The 21,076-nt window shown below is 39.7% G+C and overlaps 1 protein-coding gene across 4 annotated transcripts in view; it reads right to left on the minus strand.

The window, feature by feature from the left end:
- The window catches only part of GLRA2 (glycine receptor alpha 2), a 171,954-nt gene that overhangs the window by 88,597 nt on the left and 62,281 nt on the right, over nucleotides 1-21,076 (minus strand). For all 4 annotated transcript variants that reach the window (XM_019417933.2, XM_019417932.2, XM_053891824.1 and 1 more), the window contains 3 exons: nucleotides 13,473-13,555; nucleotides 10,447-10,584; nucleotides 8,627-8,841 (listed from right to left, as the gene is read on the minus strand). In XM_019417933.2, the coding sequence (XP_019273478.1) occupies nucleotides 8,627-8,841; nucleotides 10,447-10,584; nucleotides 13,473-13,555 (436 nt within the window). The remainder of the gene's footprint in view (nucleotides 1-8,626; nucleotides 8,842-10,446; nucleotides 10,585-13,472; nucleotides 13,556-21,076) is intronic.

Genomic DNA, 21,076 nt, shown 5'->3' on the forward strand with positions numbered 1-21,076 from the left:
AAATTAGTTGTGACAGTGCTGAGGAAGCAAAACTTAGATAAAAATCGCCTGTCTGGGTGCTGTCTCGTCATCTAAATCATTGCTGTTTTATTATTATTTCTTTGGTTAGATTTCTCTATAAGAAATAGCTATCAAAGAAAAAGGAACATAATGCTATTTGGTACAATCACAGAAGTGAAACTTTATAATAATGTAATTATGTGACAGTAACATAATGTAGGCAGCCAGGATTCTCTGTGGTAATGAACAGCCAGCCAGTTAAGGAAAGATGGGCCCCTGGCTATGTGGGCTCCTTTTATTTGTTCTATATCCTAGAGAAAGTTTTGATGGATCTTTCACAACGACTAGACTAGAGAGGTATATATTCGTTCATTCATTCAATCAACAAACATTTACTGAGCATATACTATAGGCTAGGTGCTGTTTTAGGGAGCAAGCCCTAAAGCCCTAAAGATAAAGATCTTTGCCTTCAGGGAGTTCATAGCCCAGCGAAGGGAAACAGGCAATGTACAATAAGTTTAATTCATAATCGAGTTTGATATAGGTAAGAGTGTTGCTATAAAGTAATAAAAGTATGGTGAGAAAACAAAAAACAAACTGAAGAGTTGGGTCAAGGTATTGATGAGGGCATGGGTGAGATGATAAAGGCCAGAACAGGCTTTATTGAGAAAGCAGGATTTGAATAAAGACTTGGAAAAGCGTATCAGGTAAATATCTGGGGTCAGAGCATTCCAAGCCCAGAGAAGAGTCATTGCAAAGGTCCAAAGATGACAGCATGTCCCTGGCATGTTCAAGAAGCTGCAGGAGGCCAGTGTACCTAGACCAGTGAGCAAGGAAGTGGTGGTCAGCTGGCTGTCATCTTGATAATTGAGATAACCAGGCCATGTGTCTCTCGTCATTCAATAGGGTAGCCCGGCTTTGTTCCCTTGGTAGTATTTATAGGATCCCAAGAGTAGCAAGAGAAAGCTAGCTACAATATGCAAACACTTTTAAAGTCTCTGCTTGTGTCACATTTGCCATTGTCCCATAGGCCAAGGCAAGTCACATAGTCAAGTTGACAGCTAATGTGGGAAGGGGCTACTACCCAAAGCATATGGATAGAGAGAGGAGAATCATTACAGCCATTTATGTAAAAACTATACCTCATTGCTTTACTTTACTGAGTTGTAATCTATTTTATGGATACGTCAGTCTTCTTAAAAGTTCTCTTTCTTTTTGTAGTACATATTCCATAATAGTTCATTTTTACCTCACTGTGTGGCATTTCTAAGAACCAAAGACATTTAGGCTATATGACCCAGATAGTTACCCATTTTAGTGAAATGGAAAGAGAGAGTTCAAAATAATCCTGTATATAACTTTTTGAGAGATCTCAAAAAAGTTAAAAATAGAACTACCCTATGATCCAGTAATCATGCTACTGGGTATTTACCCGAAAAATACAAAAACAGTAATTCAAAGGGATACATTTACCCCTATGTTTATTGCAGCATTATTTACAATAGTCAAGATATGGAAGAAGCCCAGGTGTCCATCGGTAGATGAATGGATAAAGAGGTTGTGGTATATATACACAATGGAATATTATTCAGCCATAAAAAGAAGGAAATCTTGCCATTTGAGAGAACATGGATAGAGCTAGACAGTATAATGCTAAGCAAAATAAGTCAGTCAGAGAAAGACAAATACCATATGATTTCACTCATGTGGAATTTAATACACAAAACAAGTGAGCAAAGGAAAGAAAGAGACAAAGCAAGAAACAGACTCTTAACTATAGAGAACAACCTGATGGGTCCCAGAGGGGAGGTGGGTTGGGGGCTGGGTGAAGTAGGTGATTGGGGATTAAGGAGTGCACCTGTGATGAACAATGGTTGAATCACTATAGTGTTGAATCACTATAGTGCACACTTGAAACTAATATAAGACTGTATGTTAACTATGCTGGAATTAAAATTAAAAAAACTATAATCCTGAACCTCAAGATGCTATCCCAAAAAGATTTATGAGTCTCACCAGGACTTGAGCAGAAGCACAGCCTGGGTAGCTTCTCCCACCATCAGCTTCCCCATAAAGGCTGCCAACAACATTCTGGAACTAGAGTGCCAGTGGTGCTGCAGCTCTGTCCCAAGAGAATTCACATACGTCATCTCTCGGCATATTTTTATCACACACTCACTACATCAACAACTCTTCAGTTTGCTGTGGCTTGGGGAATATCAACAGGGAAAGTTTATAAAGTCTCCCATACATGCAGACATCTGGCTAAAGCAAGCAGGCCTGCAGATCAATTTGCCAAAGCTTGGCTTTCTTACTTTTCAACCTTTTATCCAAAAAGTAAATAAAATCCGGATTTTACAAGACAAAATTATTCCCACCGTCTTCCAGAAATACCAATCTGACCTAGCAAATTCATTCCAATTAGCTGTGGATGTACTCGATTCAAGGAGCAATCATCTTTGATTTTTAGAGTTAAAACAGACATTCAGATAAATTCTTATTTCAAAACTTCTGTAGGTATCAGCCTTACTGCTTTCATAGTTTCTCTTACTGAAGCCTCTAGCTAGAAACATTCTCATGGGAAATAAAGCAAGACCAAACATAGTAAGCCTCTTTTGTTTTAAATTCCAAGCTGTCCCGGGTTTGGCAGCTGCTTGAAATGGTCCAGCTGGTCTTAGTTGACCAGATGGCCAAAAAGTAAGGGGGAAATTTGCTTATATAGGAAATAGGGCATCTCAGTTAATGATGGCCAAAGATAATACCTCTGGATCCCTGCTTTAAAGGAGATGGTTATCGATCTGTCAGAGTCACCTGCACACTGCATCATCCCAACTGTCCCCTACCAATACTAGCTCTCCCCTCTACAGTCTCTGGGCTGCAGCTACAAATGGGGACTCAAGACACACTTAAGGAGTGGCAGCAAATCATTCAGAAATAATAGAAAACACAGAGTAAAGGAAAATAATTGTTTAACCCTGTTTGGCCACGCTCGAAGCCTGCCTGATGTCCCACAGGCTTCTATTCACTTTATCCTGATATTTTCCCGTGGGCTGGAAAGACAACAATACACCCAGCCTTTAGTCTACCATTAGGGGTTTTGTGCTCCAAATAGAACATTACCAGCAGAACAGCTTCTTGGAGGTTGGCAGAGATGTATATTTTAAAAAAACAACAATTTTACAGCTTCAAATGGGAAGGCACCTATGAAACAGATATCATGCTGGTATTTCATTTTCCTGTATTTAGGGAAGAGACTGAACTTTTGAAAACCAAATCAAACCAAACAAAACCAGACCAAACAAAACAAAAACCACAAAAAGCTTTGGTTGGCAGGAAAGCAGGAAATTAACTTGGAATCAATAAACACAAGTTTCTTACTTGAAATGTGTTTAAAATTTGTGAAACATGTTGGAAACCTGCCCAGAGCGTCTTCTAGAAAAGCTTATGTTATGAGTGTAGCCCAAATATTATGAGTAGGAAGTCCTCATTGCCTGGAATAACCTTTACCACCTCCTACTTTACCTATTTAATATGCTACATAGATTCAGCTCAGGCTCCCTCCTTCAGGCCATTTTCCCAACACTACTCCTTCTCTCCCTCCTTCTCTGGCTCTCCTCCTCCAACCTTTCCCTCCCCCTCTACTTCTCCCTCCTTCATTTAATAGGTTTGGCATCCCCCTGGATGTCCTTATATTCCACATCGTTTAATAGTCACCATTTCAAGTTTCTAGTATGTCTCTGGCATACTAGATGACAACCCCCTGGGGCAGGGCCTATGTTTTATTTATCTTTGATTTACCTAGCTCCTAGCACAATAGGTGGCACATTGAAAACATTCAATAAATGTCAGTTGAATAAATGAATGGACGATGAATCACCAATTAAATAACGGCTGGAATACCACTTGACCATAAGTCTTATTAATAATGTTTATTCATTCACTAACCCACTCTTTACTGAGCGCCTACTACTACTTTACTGAGCGAGACGTTGTGCTAAGTGTTAGGTATGTTAATGAGGACAACATCAATGAAGTCCTTGCCCTCATAGGTATAAAGCTCTAAAATTAAGTATGTTTATATATAAGTGTGACAGTATAGGAATGAGATATTGTCTCAGAATTTTGACTAAATCCTTATTCTGAAGGGAGACTACACATGTGCATGAAGGATACAGGACTTGCTAGAACAAAGCAAATGCTATCTAGAGACCATTGCACCCAACATCCTGGATTATTACAGAAGACTAGACATTTGAAAAGAATTAATTGAAGTATTGGAATTCATGGGCATTGACAGGGCTGCGGCATTTTCTCTATTCTCCTAAAAATGGGGAGAATGTGGCTCACCCCTACCCCTGCAAGGGAAGAGACAGGCATCTCCTGCACGTGTCTTGTATCTGCTGAGCTGATGAAATTCCAACAGGTTGCTCCTGGATCAGAGAGTAAAAGTGTCATTAGGAGAACCTGTCATGTGTCCTCAGTAGTTTGGGGTTTGTATGCAAACAGGAGCATCACTACTTGTTTCTTACCTGGATAAATTCTGAAGGCAGTGGGCTGGAATCCCCAAAATGGTGGGGTGGAAGTGGAATGGTCAATAGTTAAATTACATTTCCACTATTTAGCAAGGCAACAAACACACGTTCTTGGTGGGCCAAATACATGGCGTGGAAGATAGATGTGAACCATCTTGAAAACATGTCAACCAGGAGGGCTATCTTTGTGAGTAAGGAAACCCTGAGAGTAAGATGTTTTATGGGATAAGCTGCTAGGAGGTGATAGATAAGAGGAGATTATGACACCAGTCAGAAATTGCATTATTCATCTAGGAATGGTGTAGTGTGCAAGTGCCCCTGGAATTACCAAGGAACTCAAGTTCACCTGACAAGAAAGCCAGCATTTGGAGGCTTGCCACTAGAGAAGGCAAGAGTTAGAACCAAATAGTGTCAATCACGTATAACTTTCTTCCATCCATTCTTTCCCTCAGCCCTCAACAGTGGAGAAGCAAGCAACATTCCCACCTCGCTGCACATCTTCAAGCCAAAGGTGAGGCCTGGGCTGGGGACAAGGGAGGGAAAGAGCATTGAATTGGTTGTGAGACTGAAGTTTTATTCAAACTAGCTGATTGTTTAAAAATCGGATAATGGACTGTGCTCAAGTATTTATCACCAATACTTCAGCTGTCTATTAAATTGTAAAACACATGTTTGTTCATTCTGGGTCTAATGGCATGGCGTGTAATTACCGAGAATCTATGGGATCTTTCTGAAGTCCTCCAGGGACAGGGAAAACAGAACCAACTGAGGATGTTTAATGGCAGTGATTGTAGAAAAACAAAGCCATTGCTTATTCAGACCCTCTAGAGCTTAACCCATTTAATAAATTGCCTACCTATGAAAAACACATCCATGGGTGTATACACACACACACACATATAACAAACTTCGGCTCATCTCATTGGCAGCATGATTATAACCAAATAATGGGCCATCCAAAGAACATAGTATCTTCTACTCATAAGGCCCTTTATGAGTCTTCTAATATATCCTCCCATCCCATGGAGCAGTCTTTTCTATTATATTATGGACTGAGAGCAATAACGATGAGCAGAATGATTTGAGTGCCTACCATGTACAAAAACTGGGCTAAACAATTTCTATAAATAATGCCTCATCTCATCCTAGTTCAGTTTTTGAAAGGGGTAGATAAGGTTATTCTCACTTTAGAAATGAGGAAACAGGCTTAGACAGGTCGAGTGAAATGAAGGCTTTAAGATTTAGATCCAGGAGGCCTGTCTGTATTTCAAAATATGTATTTGTGGATATTATTCTTCCCAAAGTCTACTTGAGAACTTCTGGAAAGGAAGACATAGTCATTCCTCTATAGTGTATGTCATATTTTAGGAGATTGTTCCATATATTAGGACTCTAATATTTTCTGTAAACAAAAAATTTACTCATAGGTTCTGTTTTTAGTCTGTCTTCTGCATGGTTGTATATGGGGGAACATGGCTGTTCAGTAATTTCTTTATCTACTCAATGAGGATTTATCGTTCATCTATTGTAAGTCACTATTGTAAGAACCCTAACACTGTTCTAGGTGCTGAAGTTAACATGATGAACAAGACAAAGTTTTTGCCTGAATAGAAGATATTGGGCATCTTCCTACAGATTGTACCTCCTTTGCTCTAATCATCTTCAATTTCTTCTTCTTTTTTCCATTGCAAAATAAAATTTAAAAATGTATGCCCATGTCTTCAAGAACATAGACACAAGCCTTCATAAACAAATATATTTATCATGATCACACTTAGAAAAGCCAGCAATAAAATCCTCAATATCCAAGATAGTAAAATAAGTATGATGAATATGCCAGATAGACTATTAAGTCATGGCAAATTAAGTTCATGATAGATTTTTAATGCTATGGAAATAGCAGATGATATATAACTGTCTTAAAAGTTTGATCCAGTTTTCGGTGTGTGCATGAGTGTGGGTTTGTCTACAAATGTCTGTAGAAAAAAGGCTAAAGGGAAATATGCCAAAGTCTTAACAACAGTTATTTACTGGATGATATTTTCTATGTTTTTTTATAATAAGCATGTCTTTTAAAGTGCAAGGTTTATGCCTAGTGTGTAAAGGGCATTGCTTTAGGCAATGTACAGTCAGCAGTCAACATAGTGGGACATCTGCTTGGGGACTGCAGTGTTTATAAATCAAAATGAGTGTGTGTGTGTGTGTGTGTGTGTGTGTGTGTGTGTGTGTGTATAAATAAGTATATGGTCAATTCTTTATTTTCCAGAACTTACTTTTTATCCCATTTTCCTTTCTCACTGTCTGTCATCTATATGAGTCACATCTCGCCACAGTCAGTTGTGATCCAACCATGTTTAATAATAGCCTAAGAAAAATACGCGTAGGAAGATGAACCTGCTTATGGCAAAGGGAGAACCGCTACAAGTTCAGAGCCGTGTAGAAAATGATTTTGGATTATACCATCTTCTGGTTTATCTGAGTTCCTAATTGCCTCTACATACAAAGATCACTAATCAGTGGCCATTTGCTTAGCAATAGTTTTGACCATTGATGTAGAATCATAATAGCTAATAAGAATGAGTAACAAATTTATAAAAATTCATGCTCCCATTCTGGAAATAAAGGACTAGTTCTTTTTCACAGCAGTGATAATTTGGAGGCAATAAATGTCTTACATTTTGACATTATCTGCTTACAATTTGTCACCAGTACTTTAGCTATCTATTAAATTCTAAACTACATGTTGTGTGCATCCTGGGGTTCAATGGCATGTTATGCAGTGATGGCTATAACTAACAGCTAACAAGGAACAAGCAAATGAACCTGTTTGGGATGGGGCACGCAGTGGATTAGAATTTTTGTTAGGTAAAATTGATTTGCGATTACATAGCTGCAAAAGAAGCTGTTAGTGTTTCTGATATCTGTATTTCAATAGAAATACAACACAAGTATTTTGTACTATTTGTCATTCTAGACAATTAAACAGTACTAGAGAGAGATCTATCCCTCTCTCCATTAGCATGCAAATCCTATATTTGTCTTTGGAGGCATAGAACTTGGAAAGTTGCTATGACCGTTTCCCCAGTATTCAGTCCATCTCCGTTACAGCCCCACCTCTTGCACATGCTATCTTGTCTTCCAACGCAGGAGATAATGCGGAACATGATCTAACATATCTCATGTCAAATGCAGCACAGCTGAACTTAAGCTCAAGTCAGCAAAGACAGGCGATTATATCTCAATTATTTTCTGGAACTAGGTTTTGGAGAGACGGCTCAACCAGTATAAGACAGTGTACAGTGAATACTAAATTGAACTCACACTCCTAGAAAATTGAAGACCGCGGCTCAATGTAGTCAGTGAAAAGGAAACCCACATAGGCACACTTCTGGGGTGCTGGGACGTTTCACAAACAGGATATTTATCCTCACTTGCTTAAGGAATATTTACAAATATAGAGGGCCTGCCCTTATATAAAAATAAATTATACAGCCATTATAGATTGTTACATAGACATTTTGTGGCACTTCAGGTAACAATCCATAATGGCTGTATAGATTCACGTATCTGATCTGCTGCACTCTAATATTTACATTTATTTCTCATATATACTCATTAGTATGGCGTTTCTATGTAAATTTCCAGGAGCTTCATTCAAACGTTTATTACTGTACATGACTTCACTGAGCATATGAATCACCATAGCCTCACCAGTAAATACTGGGCAATACAGCATAAGTTGCCTCAGTCTTGCTGATTCCTGCAAGCTTCATGGCTCATGAACAGCATGAGGTCACAATCACTCAAAGGCTTCTTAGACATAATTCCTGAGCCATGTTTCTGCCTCCACTCATTCCTCTTCTCTGTCAACCCTTATTCCCCATCTCCCCTAACTGATCTGAATAGGAATTTCCCCTAGGTCCTCAGAGCTCTAATTCTCTCAAACTCAGCTCTCCGTTCTCTTATTGTGTTACACCTCCCATAATACCACAGGATGGCAAACATTTCTGTCCTCACAAAATCTGCCAGCCCACAAGACCTTTGACACCTGCCCTCCCACCCCTGGTCACTTGTCAAGTGAGGAGATCTCTTACCTTTGGCAGAGATGCCCTGGAACCTGAACTCTGGGTGGTCATCGTCAAGACGGTGGTGATGCCCAGTGCGACCCTAGCAGGGGCTGCATCCATGTTTATCCAAAAGGAGACCCAGGACAAAATGACTATCAACAGACTGGGGATGTACATCTGGATCAAATAATACCCCATCTGGCGTTCCAGGTGAAATTTAACCTCGATGCAGGTAAACTTTCCTGGAAGCAGGAAATAATTATTTAAAATCCAATTCGAATTTATCTTTCCCATTCCAGCCTCCCACTGTTGCTTTCTTTTTAAGAGTATTACAGGTAGATTTAGAAGATTGCATAAAATGCCCACCGTGCATAACCAATTCAACTCTTTTTCAAATCAACCAGTAATGAAGTAACAGTGGGAAGAATGAGTGATCTAAAGAGTCATTGGACCCAGACCATGTGGCATATTTAACTTTCTAACTCTGTGCTTGTTATAGCTTGATTATTTAGAGTTTCAGAATTTGCAAGACTTTCAGAAACTGACCAGAAGAAATACTCACGTTTTGTGAAGTTATAATATATAATATATAACCTGCAGTATATATGCATGGCATAAAATATATAGCATATAACCTACAGTATATATGTATGGCATAAAATGTATAGCATATAATATGTAACAGTTGAAAATGGTAAAGTTCACACGGAGCTCTCAAAGTATTTGGATAACTGTGTATCTGTCTTTGTGCTAGCCATAGTAAGAGAAAAATGTACATTTGTATATGCCGTGCATATAATCTACTCATTGTAACAGTTTCCTAGCTTTCTGGGTAATTGCTTGAGGACATTTAGAATATTCCTACAATCTGTTTACAGTGGTATATTACTTATAAAAAAGGGTGCATACAAAGGTTTTAAAACTTTGGACATACTATTAAGAGACAGAAGCTCCTGCCCCTCGCCACTTTTCTTCTTCTTTAATTGGTTTGGAGTCAGAACCTCGGAAGGTAATTTGGCTTAGTCCACACAAATTACAGGAGATAGGGTTGGATTCCTCTTGGTCAGGAAAAACACTTTGGAATCAGATTTTGGTCACTTCATTAGAAGCACCATTGACTACAGGAATAAGTGTTCACGAACATTCTATTCAGCAAGAGACCTGGGGCCGTCACTGAACAAACCATCCTGTCTAGCTTGTCTCTCCATGATCAGCCTGTGTAGAACCAAAGGCTGGGACATCCATAGGAAAAGCCATCAGCTTTACTGGGCAGGCATGATCTCCCATTCTCCCCTGGCCCTGTGTGTCTATCAACACTACTGACAGTGCATGACCTTAGAGCCAGCTGAATTCCTGCCAGCTGATTTTCATCCAAATTCCTATTCCTATCCAGGACTGGAGAGCACAGCAACCGTATTCCTGAGTTTACAGAGACCTAGGTGGTTAGTCCTCTCCCACTAAGTCAAAGAGTACAAACTGACTTGAGGATCCAATGTCAAGAGTGGATGCCAGGGATGGGCCAGAATTTATGCTTTTCTTGCACTACGCACAAGGTCTTGTACACATTTCCTCAGATTCATTTGACAGCAAATGGTCAGTAAGAGAACAGCAAAAGATTCCCAAATCTGTTTCCTTCTGTCTCCATTTTGGAGGACTTACCTATTTTTCCCACTGACTTATTCCAGAGGGTATAAGCATCTAACTCTAGAGGGGGTTTTGAGCCAAGCCCAGGTCTGTGCCTTGTACCTCCACTTTCTTGCTAAAGAGCTAGCAATTAAGGTGATATGATGGATCTTCCATGCTACAGATAGAGTCCGCTTGGGTTTAGCAGCTGAAAGGAAACTTACCAGTGTTGTAGTGCTTTGTGCAGTAGCCAAGTTCCTTCTCTTCTTTCAAAATAAACTGAGGCAGGGTCAGTCCTTCAGCAACTTGAACTGGACCATCGCTTAACCACTCAAATATCAGGTCATTCATCGTGTACCCAACTGGAGTAAACAAATCATAGTGAAAAACTGAATGCATCTTTCAAGAAAGCTCGAAAGTCTAGCTATGTAAAGAAACAAGCAAGGAAGCCATCTAAAGCAGACACATGCTCAGTCAATTCAAGAGCATTTTTTAAAAGATAAATGTTTATTCATTTTTGAGAGAGAGAGCACATGAGCAGGGGAGGGGCAGAAAGAGAGATGGGGACAGAGGATCTGAAGCAGGCTCTGTACGGACAGCATCGAGCCCAATGTGGGGCTTGAAATCATGAACTGTGAGATCATTACCTGAGCCACAGTTGGACATTCAACTGACTGAGCCACCCAGGTACCCCAAGAGCGTTTTTAATAAAAGAGCTATAATCATGACAACTACATGTCATTGGACCCAAAGATATTGAAGACAGCAAACTATTTCTGGATGATTTTTTTCTGTGTAATGGGAGGATGGAATCTATGAAGTCCATTTTCTTCTACCCTCTTTATTTACTAAATCTTTCTGAAGAACAAACCAGTAAATAAACATAAAAATCCTTTGAAGATTGTCTTTACTTGAAAGAGCTGACAACCCAGTAAGACAATCCGATTCTTGGCACCAGGCTTAGTATTTTAAATGAAAAGCATTCTTCTTCTTCTTTTTCTTTTTTTTAGATGAGAATGAATTCATTACAGGGCTGCCTAAAACACTCCCATTGCAAGTGTGGCCCCTCTTCTAGGGTATATTAGCTTTATTTTCAGAAAGCGTATCTTAAAGTCTTTATGTTCAATCTTATGTTATTTTACCAAGTGGGGAATGCTGTAGAATAACGCAAATCAAGAATATCCATGTGTGCTAGTATCTTGCTAAATGGGCCCACTCATCACAATGATTCATAGGAAGTAAAACAGATTCTCCACTATGTAAGGTCCTATTGTTATGTGACTTTTGAACCAGCCACAGTAAGATTGTTATCAGTTTATTAAACCAAAGTTAGTTCTTAGTTTCTAAGCTCCTGCTAACTAGGTCACTATCTGTTAAGTGCTCCTGGACCTTTTCACACCTCAGAAATGAAGGCTGCTATACCTTCAGGTATCATTTCTCTCCCTTCCCACTTTGTTTGTGATACTTGAATTCTAAAATGAGAGTGAGTAGCACAAGAGATATTATGTGAGGTCTTGGCTGGCCAATAGCTTCAGCATATTTATTAAGTTTATAGATTCTTATTCTTGTTGACTGCAAGATAGTGACTCACCAAAGCCACCCAGAAATCAATGGCAAAGTTAACTGGAATCTACTTTCCTCTTTCTTTGGACCACCTTTTCTATTCAAAGCCAAAAAGGAAAGCATGGACGTCAAGGAATTACAAAGAGAACCCTGTGCAAGCATTGATGTTCCATTAAGAGAATGGCCAACCCTGTCTCTTGCACTGCTACCCTGTAAGAGTGCTTCTTGGGTGTCTCTAACAACTGCAAGAAGCTTATAGCCCTGTATCCTTGTAGCCCCACATCTTTATCTGGCAAGCTTCTTACTGGCCACCACAATAATAATTGTTGTCAGCCATCCTGAAGTCCCACACTGGGACAGAAAGAGGAGTCAAAGAGAGGGGGAAGGAGGGAGGAAGTAACATGAGGGCAAAAAAGTGAGGAATAATTCCCACCCTATACATTCAAAGTCAGAGGTAAACACACCGCTGCTTCTTTGATTTCGTTACTTCCAGGGCCTGCAAGAACCAAACATATTTACTAATTGGAGCTTTTTAAATCTTGGAGGAGCCTCAGATGACAGCTATGGTTGCTGTTTTACAGAGAAAATAAGTGTTGGGGTGAGGCAGGGGAGAGTTTGGACCAGTAGAGAAGACACAAGAAAGGAACCATTATATAAGAAAATGTTTTTCTCAACTTTCTTCTCAGGAGAAGGGACAATAGGGAAAAAAATAAATACATAAAGCCTACTGTAAATCAAAAATTCTCATTTTATCCCCGCTAACTTCTTAAAACAAAGACATTTCATTATTTTGTTTATTTCTGTAGGGAATTTCAAGGGAAATCTACAGTGATTTGAAGTGATCAGGAGGAAACCCTGTGACTGCCTCTTTTTTTAATAATAGTTGACACGTCTTTTTATCTTTATCATTTGTCTACACCAAGAAGTTAAAAGTATTTCCTTGCCCTTGCCTCATTAAATCTCCTAACATCCCTGTAGGTCAGTAGCACTTGTTATTCTCTGCATTTTACAAACAGAGAAAGTGACAGAGCAAGCCATAAAAACATTTCATGTCTCTTGCCTAAAGATCTTATTACCTTGGAGGCATCAGCGACTTATGGCACATGTCAAAAATTTCAGTGACATCAGGGTAGGGCATAAAGGGGACAAAGTAGATAGCATTTCTCTGTTTCCTTCCCCATGCCTTTGTGAATCCACTGCCCATCTAAGGGAAATGCCATTTCTTCCATATCATCTCTAGCCCCCCGTTCTTCTACCCTCCTCTGGTGAAGGTCCCTGTATCTTGCCCTCAAATCAGGTATCCCTTCCTGCCACAGGTCCTTTGGGGTGATGGTCTTCATGAGCATAAGATAGAAAGAAACAATTTTCTGATTAGAGAGTGATTCATTTTAGAGAATGAATGACTAATAATCTTAATTTTCCCAGGACACATTTTTATTTCAAATAAAAGTTACTAAATCAGGTTTGTTTGTTTTTTGAGGAAGGGTGAGTTATTTGGCCTTTTATTTTGAAAGAATGTCCGTGTATGAGACTTGCACACACACTTGCTTCTCCTTCCATTAGGGCCTTGGGAGTTGGTAATGGGTAGAGAATGAGTCTCATGGGTCCTTTCTTCTTAATGACACATTAAAAGAACCAGGTCATTGGTTAAAACAAGCAGGCAGTCATTTCAACAGTAGGGACTTACAACTCTCCAGCTGCATTGTACACGTCTGGACATCCATTGGAAAATTCTTCAAGTCCATGGGACAGGATAGGGTCAAGGTGAGTCTTAGCAAAGAAAAAAATTAAAAACAAGTTTTAGATCAGTGAGGTCTGATTCTTGAGGAACAAACCAAAAATACATTTGGCATTAAGCAAAGTGACACTGATCTAAAGAATGAAATCTAAGCTCTCAGAGCAATGCTTTCTGTTTTTCAAATGAACAAGTAGTCATTGGTAAATTTTGAGAATATTGTAGAATTTCATCATAACCCCTTACTCTCTATTTCCCATCTTCCCACCTCAGTGATCTCAAGTGTATTCTAGAATCAATAAGAGCACCTGAGGAATAATGTAATGAGAACAATGGGCTCTTGGTCACACTGATGTCCAATAGACCTAAAGTTCATACTATTTTAGAGTTATACTTTGGACACGTGGACTTTGCTCCAAGGACAATCAATGATGTGATAAACATAATTGGTTGTGATAAGCATTGGCTCTCCTTCCATCAAACGGGCACATGCTTACCTCTTCTTTTGCTAATGCCCTTGGATAGGTTAACAATATATTGTCGTACTTATTCTAAAATTTTGACAAATCTGGAGCCAATAATGCTCGAGCTGAAAAAACCATTTAAGGATGGTGGTCTTCACCTCTCTGCACCCAAGAAAGGCTACTCTGCTCCTCCTTTCCTCTTCCCTTAACTTTTCAGAGCTCTGGCCAGCTCTGACCGTGCCTTGTATCAAGGTGTTGATTGAGCTGCTCTCTCTTTTCCACCATTTCCTTGTTTAGTCCTCAAGGAGATGGTGCACACCTGTAGCTCTTCAATTTTTCGGTACCTCAGAAGTGTAAGGAAGGAGATTAAGATTGAGAATCAGCAGATCTGGGTTCCCTTCCCAGTATTGCCTCAAACTATCTCTGTCCCCTAAGCAAGACCTTAAACTGAAACATTCATCTCCTTATCAATCGATGGGGTAGGGTAAAATGATGCTTATTCCCATTTAGCTCTAATATTAGTGTGCCTGTTATTCTAAACTTCAGTGCTCCAAGTTCTGTTCATTCTCTCCCAAATATCTTTTATATGCATAGAACCCTCTGATGCGTGCCCTATTACCTGAACTCTCCTCAACTGTCATGCTCATGCTTGCTCTCCTTTTCTGGTTCTCTTCTCTTTCCTTTCTCTGCTTCATTTTGTCCATTCCATGCAAGCCAACACAGAGCAAAAAGTAATGGCATGCTTATGTTAAAGCAAGAAAATGTCTGGGATTCGAAGTGAGATTAAGTGCTGACAGTCTTCAAAATGGTTAAAATGCTACAATGATTGGGAAAAGCAAGACACCATGGAGTGTATAGTAATCCCAATTATGTAAAAATATTTTCAATTTGGGGAAGAAACACAACGCTGTCTTAAAAAGTATTTGTGTTTGGTGGGATGATTCATATTTTGTTTTTACTCTTTATTCTGCATTATCTGTGTTGACAAGTATAATTAAACATGCCTGTTTTCAAACAATAGCAGGAAGGCAAAATTATAAAATTCTGTTTTATCCAGTGATCCCTTGATTTGTTGTATTCTTATTAAACTTTTGCCATAAACATACAGTATTTCACCTTCATTGCTAAACAAATTACCTAGCTTCTGTGGGCTATTCTGAGAACACAAAAACTGTGTTTCTAAGGGAAAAAAGAATTGTTTTCAGTTGTAAACAAAGGACTTAAAAGTAACATTTTATACAAGAAAAATAAGTTTTGTCAATCATGGAGTTCATTTAGAGATATAGATATAAATGTAAATACAGATATTTAGATTTTTTCATGTCATGAAGACTTTATTTTTGGAAAACACAATATTATTGAGATTAATGATGTAAACTGTTTAAGGGCAGAGTAAAAGAATCAAAATGAAAATTTCTAGTAATCAAAAACTGTTTAAAATCTGACCCTTTATTAAGGGGGAAAAGACCTCAACAGGATCTACAGATACAGGTTTTGTTACTAACACGATGAGAATCTATTTATTTTCTCCTACTTTTTAAACTGGAATATTTTTGTCAAACAAAAATAGGTTCATCATACAGAAATAATGAGGGGGCATGTGCATAATTTAAGTGAATCAAAACCAGAAACTTTGGAAATTTCGTCACGATTTTGAAAAGTTTACTTTTGAGAAATTAAAAAATAATAATAGTGGAAATGAATACAGCTTTACAAAATATGCAGCATGCAATTCAACTGTATTTCATCTGCTATTGGAAACAACTCAATTTTAATATTCTTTTTTTAAGTTTATTTATTTTAATACATAAAAATGCTTTTTTTATTTTATTTTTTTAAATTTTTTACCATTTCGATTTAGTTTTGAGAGACAGAGTGCTAGTGGGGGAGGGACAGAGAGAGAGGGAGACACAGAATCTGAAGCAGGCTCCAGGCTCCAAACTGTCAGTATAGAGCCCCGTGTGGGGCTTGAACCCACCAACTGTGAGATCATGACATGAGCCAAAGTCGGACGCTTAACCGACTGAGCCACCCAGACGCCCCCACAAATTTTATTTAAATCCAAGTTAGGTAACATGTAGTGTAATAATGGTTTCAGGAGTGGAATTTAGTGATTCATCACTTACACATAACACCCAGTGCTCATCCCAGCAAGCTCCCTCCTTAATGCCCATCACCAATTTAGCCCATCACCCCACCCTTCTCCCCTCCAGCAACTCTCAGTTTGTTCCCTGTATTTAAGAGCCTGGGTGGCTCAGTCTTTAGTCCGACTTCAGCTCAGGTCATGATCTCCTGGTTGGTGGGTTTGAGCCCCACATTGGGCTCCTGCTGACAGCACAGAGCCTGGAGCCTGGTTCCGATTCTCTTGTCTCCTTCTCTCTCTGCCCCTCCGTTCCTTGTGCATGTGTGCACACACGTGCACTCTCTCTCTCTCTCAAAAATAAATACACATCACGTGGTTCACAAGTTTGAGCCCCGCATCGGGCTCTGTGCTGACAGCTGGGAACCTGGAGCCTGCTTAAGATTCTGTGTCTTCCTCTCTCTCTGCCCCTCCCTTGCTTTCTCTCTCTCTCTCTCTCAAAAATAAACAGTAAAAACAAGAGTCTTATGGTTTGCCTCCCTCTCTATTTTTATCTTATTTTTCCCTCCCTTCCCCTATGTTCATCTGTTTTGCTTCTTCAATTCCACATATGGGTGAAATTATATAATATTTTTAATCATAGGCTTGCTGAAAATGTTTTTATTGTGAAGTGAACTTTTTACATTTAGGGAGAAGTGGCCTCACACACGATGATTTTTGCCTTTGTGGAAGATCTCACAATCCTACAGGGACCCAGAATTCTTAGGGTCAAAACTGTGGAGAACCCCACTAAGAAATTCCCAACAAACCTGAAACTATCTGTGAGCTTTGCCTCAGCTGAGGACTCAGCGGGTATTCTTCTTCTTCCTCATTTGTTTTTCTAATTTCCTTTCCAGATAGGTTTTGTATTGGAACCCAATGGGCACCAATACAAGGAGAAAAGTTAACGGCTAATAGTCTGCTAAATCGTGTCATTAGCTGAGAAAATGGGAAGCCTTTGTAAAGACGTAATCAATCCCTTCATGGGTCACAGAGCCCATAATTTATGATGTCTCATTTACCACACATCTGCAAGCCTAAAATTCAGACTTGCCCTTTACTTATTTTTTTCTTTTTCATTGAAGTATACGTTAAACACAGTGGAAACATACAAATCCTAAGTTACAGCATGATGACTTTTTACATCTCTATCCACCTCTTTAAAAAGCACCCAGATCCAGATTTAGCATATATCCATCACCCCAGAACATTCCCTTGTGTTCTCTTCCCTGTCAAGAACCTTCAAAAGGAACTACCACTACATTTATTTTTAAGCTATTTTTTTTATTTTTAAAAATGTGAGTTTTGTGGGAGGGGGGATGAGCTTGATATTATTCTGTTCATCTCTACTGAATTGTAGAAATGGCACCAAATAAGACTGACACATACAACATTATCCTGAAACGTGAACAATTTTTATCTTCTTTACTCTGGCTCTCCATCTATTTTTGGTGGGTCTTACAGAATTAAATATTTTAATTGAAACTCAGACTTTTTGCTGGCAGACACTGCCTACAGCATATCAGATATGCTCGCCTCTTCTCCATGATGTGAAATATTAAGGCCGTTGCACCTGAAGGCACTGAGCTGAGGCCACCCATCTTCCATTTGATTTTTGTTGAAGAACTCATTTCCTGAAGCATTATCACACATTCCCCCACTGTCACTGTGGTTGACATACATGCTTTCAGGGCACCCATGCTCCTGTTTGCACAAGGTAGAGAGTAAAGTTCCTTTAGCAGGGGCCCGGTTACTTTCCTGAGCGTAAGAAGGCTGAGCAAACATTTTCATTTTAACGTTTATTTATTTTTGAGACAGAGAGAGACAGAGCATGAACAGGGGAGGGGCAGAGAGAGAGGGAGACACAGAAACTGAAATGGGCTCCAGGCTCTGAGCTGTCAGCACAGAGCCCGACGCGGGGCTTGAACTCACGGACTGTGAGATCATGACCTGAGCCGAAGTCGGACGCTTAACCGACCAAGCCACCCAGGCGCCCCAACATTTTCATTTTAAAGGCAAAAAAATAAATAAAATGAAACACAGGAAGTGAGTCTCCCAAAAACCTCATTTCCCTTCCCTCTCCTGTTTAGTTCACTTTGCCCATAAGACTAGCTCTTGGGTTTACACCTTACTCAAAGTTTAAATGACTAACAGGTGCAGACCTTGTAAAGTGTTTCAGCTAGCTTTCCGTGTATTTCTCCCGTATTACAGTGCATGATCCACAGAGCCTGGGACTGTGTTATTTACCATGTAAAATGATGCCTGGCATGGGGCAGACATTCAATAAATATTTGTTGACCAAATGGATGAGTCGGCATCCTAAAGTCCTATGGGAGAAATCCAGGCTTTTCTGTGGAAATGGGAAAGGACTACGGATTTAGAAGAGAGGAACCCAGTCATCAGAGCCCAGAGAGTATTGCCAAATTAAAAGATAGAGGAAGCTGGCAAAGCTTGCTTGCCCCTTCTGTAAGTTGCTAGCAGGTTCTCAGTAGAAATAAGGCAAATCAAGCTGAGGGAAAATTAGGAAGCTCAGGCCACCTGTCCTTGAGCCTTGGACAGATAGCTGGGTCCACGGCAGACTTTTCTCACATTGCTAGACAGATGCAAATTAATCACTTAACTTTCCATTGGAAAGCTCCTTGATTCATGAAGCAACTACTGGTTCATAAGAAACTCGGTGTCAGACTTGGGAGTTCATTCCTAGGGAGAGATTCTTCAGGGGAAAAAAAAAGCCATTTGAAGAGGAAACGAGTTTTCAGGTAGAAATACAAATTTTAATGAGTGATCCGCTTACCTGAAGCAAAGATTACCAATGTACTATTTTGGTAGAGTTGATTCTAATGGTTACAGTCATATGTCTTTCTTGGAGAGGATGGACAAGGGGATGCTTTGTGTTTTTCAGGATAAGCAAGGGAGTCTCTGGTATATTGCTATCATTCCTCTGTTAGGGACTACGTTGAGCACCCTCTATGTAGCACACCACAAAACCCAGCAGAGGGGTAAGACCTGCGGTGGGGTTTTTTTTTTTTTTTTGCATTAAAATACTTAATAAGGAAAAATAAAAATTTAGTGATGACAGGGTGCCTGGGTGGATCAGTTGGTTGAGAGTCCAACTCCTGATTTCAGCTCAGGGTATGATCTCAAAGTTCATGTGTTCGAGCCCGCTTTGGGCTTTGTGCTGGCAGCATGGAGCCTACTTGGAATTCTGTCTCTCTCTCTCTCTGCCTCTACCCTGCTCACTCATGCTCTCTTTCTCTCACTCTCTCTCAAAGTAAGTAAACAACATTTAAAGAAATCTAGTGAGGACAGTGATGCTCTTAACAATCATAATTCTCTGAGCGCCTGCTGTAGGCCAAGCACTCTTATTGGTTTACAGTCATGGAATACTCTCACGCAAGGCAGACAGCATTCTCTCTGTTTTTGAGCCAGCCAGAGTGAAGCTTAGAGATTAAGCCATTTTCCCAAAGTCACAAAACCTTTATTTAAGTGACCCAAGTTAGATTTGAACCAAACTTTAACTGGTGTCAGATCCATTTATTATTTTCCACTCTACTACATTTTCTCCTCAGGAAAAATTCTTACTAATTTCTCATCCTCTTTTGTCTGTGAAGTCAGGAGAGTGGATTATAGACACTTTAGTTGCTTTCTAAGGAAAGGAGGAATACCGCTTCCATTTTTCTTCAGAAATCCAGACTTCTCATGACTTGTTCTTTTAAGAACTCCTCTAGCCTCCCGTGGTAGCCTCACAGAGTAGAAGCCTCACAGTGTAGAAGAGACCTGGGTGGTAGACGTAGTTTACCCATAAAGAGCGATCTGACCTTGACTAAGTTTCTGGCCTCATTCTCCACCTACCCACAGCCCTATCCTGCTCAAAATTTTTATGATTCTAAACTGTAAGTGAAGGTGACCAACTTACAGGATTTCCTCTTATAGGCCAATTTGCACCCTTTTTTGTTTTTAAATAGGCTTCACACCCAGCTCGGACCAACTGTGGGGCTTGAACTCATGACCCTGAGATCAAGACCTGAGCTGAGATCAAGAGTTGGACACCTAACCTACTGAGCCACTCAGGTGCCCCTACACTCTTGAATATAGTGAAAACTTTCAATGCAAGTAATAATGCTACTTAAAATAGGAACTTTCTGGCAATCCAGGTATATAGGTGAGATATTTACTCCCCCCATTGGACTTTGTCATCCAACATCCTAGAACACAATCCACTCTTTCCCCCAAGAACATAAGAACAGCCTTACGACATAATGTAGGTTTGTTGAATCTCTCCTCTGAGTTGTACTTTGAAATATCTGAACCATGTGACATTCTAATGCCAGGGAGATTTGATAGGATACATCAAGTATCAAACAAGTGTGTCATCTTCAGCCACCTAGACCTTAAGTGAAATTAGCCTGGGGGCAAGTTAGAAGTCAAGTTAAAAGTGCATCATTAATACAACCCACAGATGGAGAGAGGGAAGGGAAGAGTTAGGGAGTTAGTGGATTTAAAGACACTGCCAGGCTGGTTGTCTGACCAAGAAACGTTTATCATTGTGGGTTTTAAACCCTGGTGGGCATTAAGTGTCATCTGAAGGGCATATGAATGCAAGTTCTCTGGCCCTCTTGATAAGCACCCCACATAATACTGATGCTGGTGTCCTGGAGCAAATTTTAAGAAGCACCACTTTAGTATGTCCCAACGGATGACTCTAATTACTGTCACCATGATAGATTAAAAGGAGAAAATTTTTGAAAGGGAAATAGGAAAGGGGATTGAGAAAGGGGTCTTCAATTTTTCAGCAATGCTAACACTCTTTTTGGGAAATACTACTTTCTACTTGATACCAGGGCAGGACAATTAAGCTCAAGTAGGGTTCTGTGTGACTGTACCAGGGGCTGTGAGACAAGAGGTGTGAATTGTGATCCTCAGTCACAATAGAGAGGCATGCTGGTCAAGCCAAGACAGTGAAACCAAGCTTA

This window comes from Panthera pardus, unplaced genomic scaffold, assembly GCF_024362965.1.
Source record: "Panthera pardus isolate Hobbes unplaced genomic scaffold, ASM2436296v1 HiC_scaffold_27, whole genome shotgun sequence".
Taxonomy (NCBI): domain Eukaryota; kingdom Metazoa; phylum Chordata; class Mammalia; order Carnivora; family Felidae; genus Panthera; species Panthera pardus.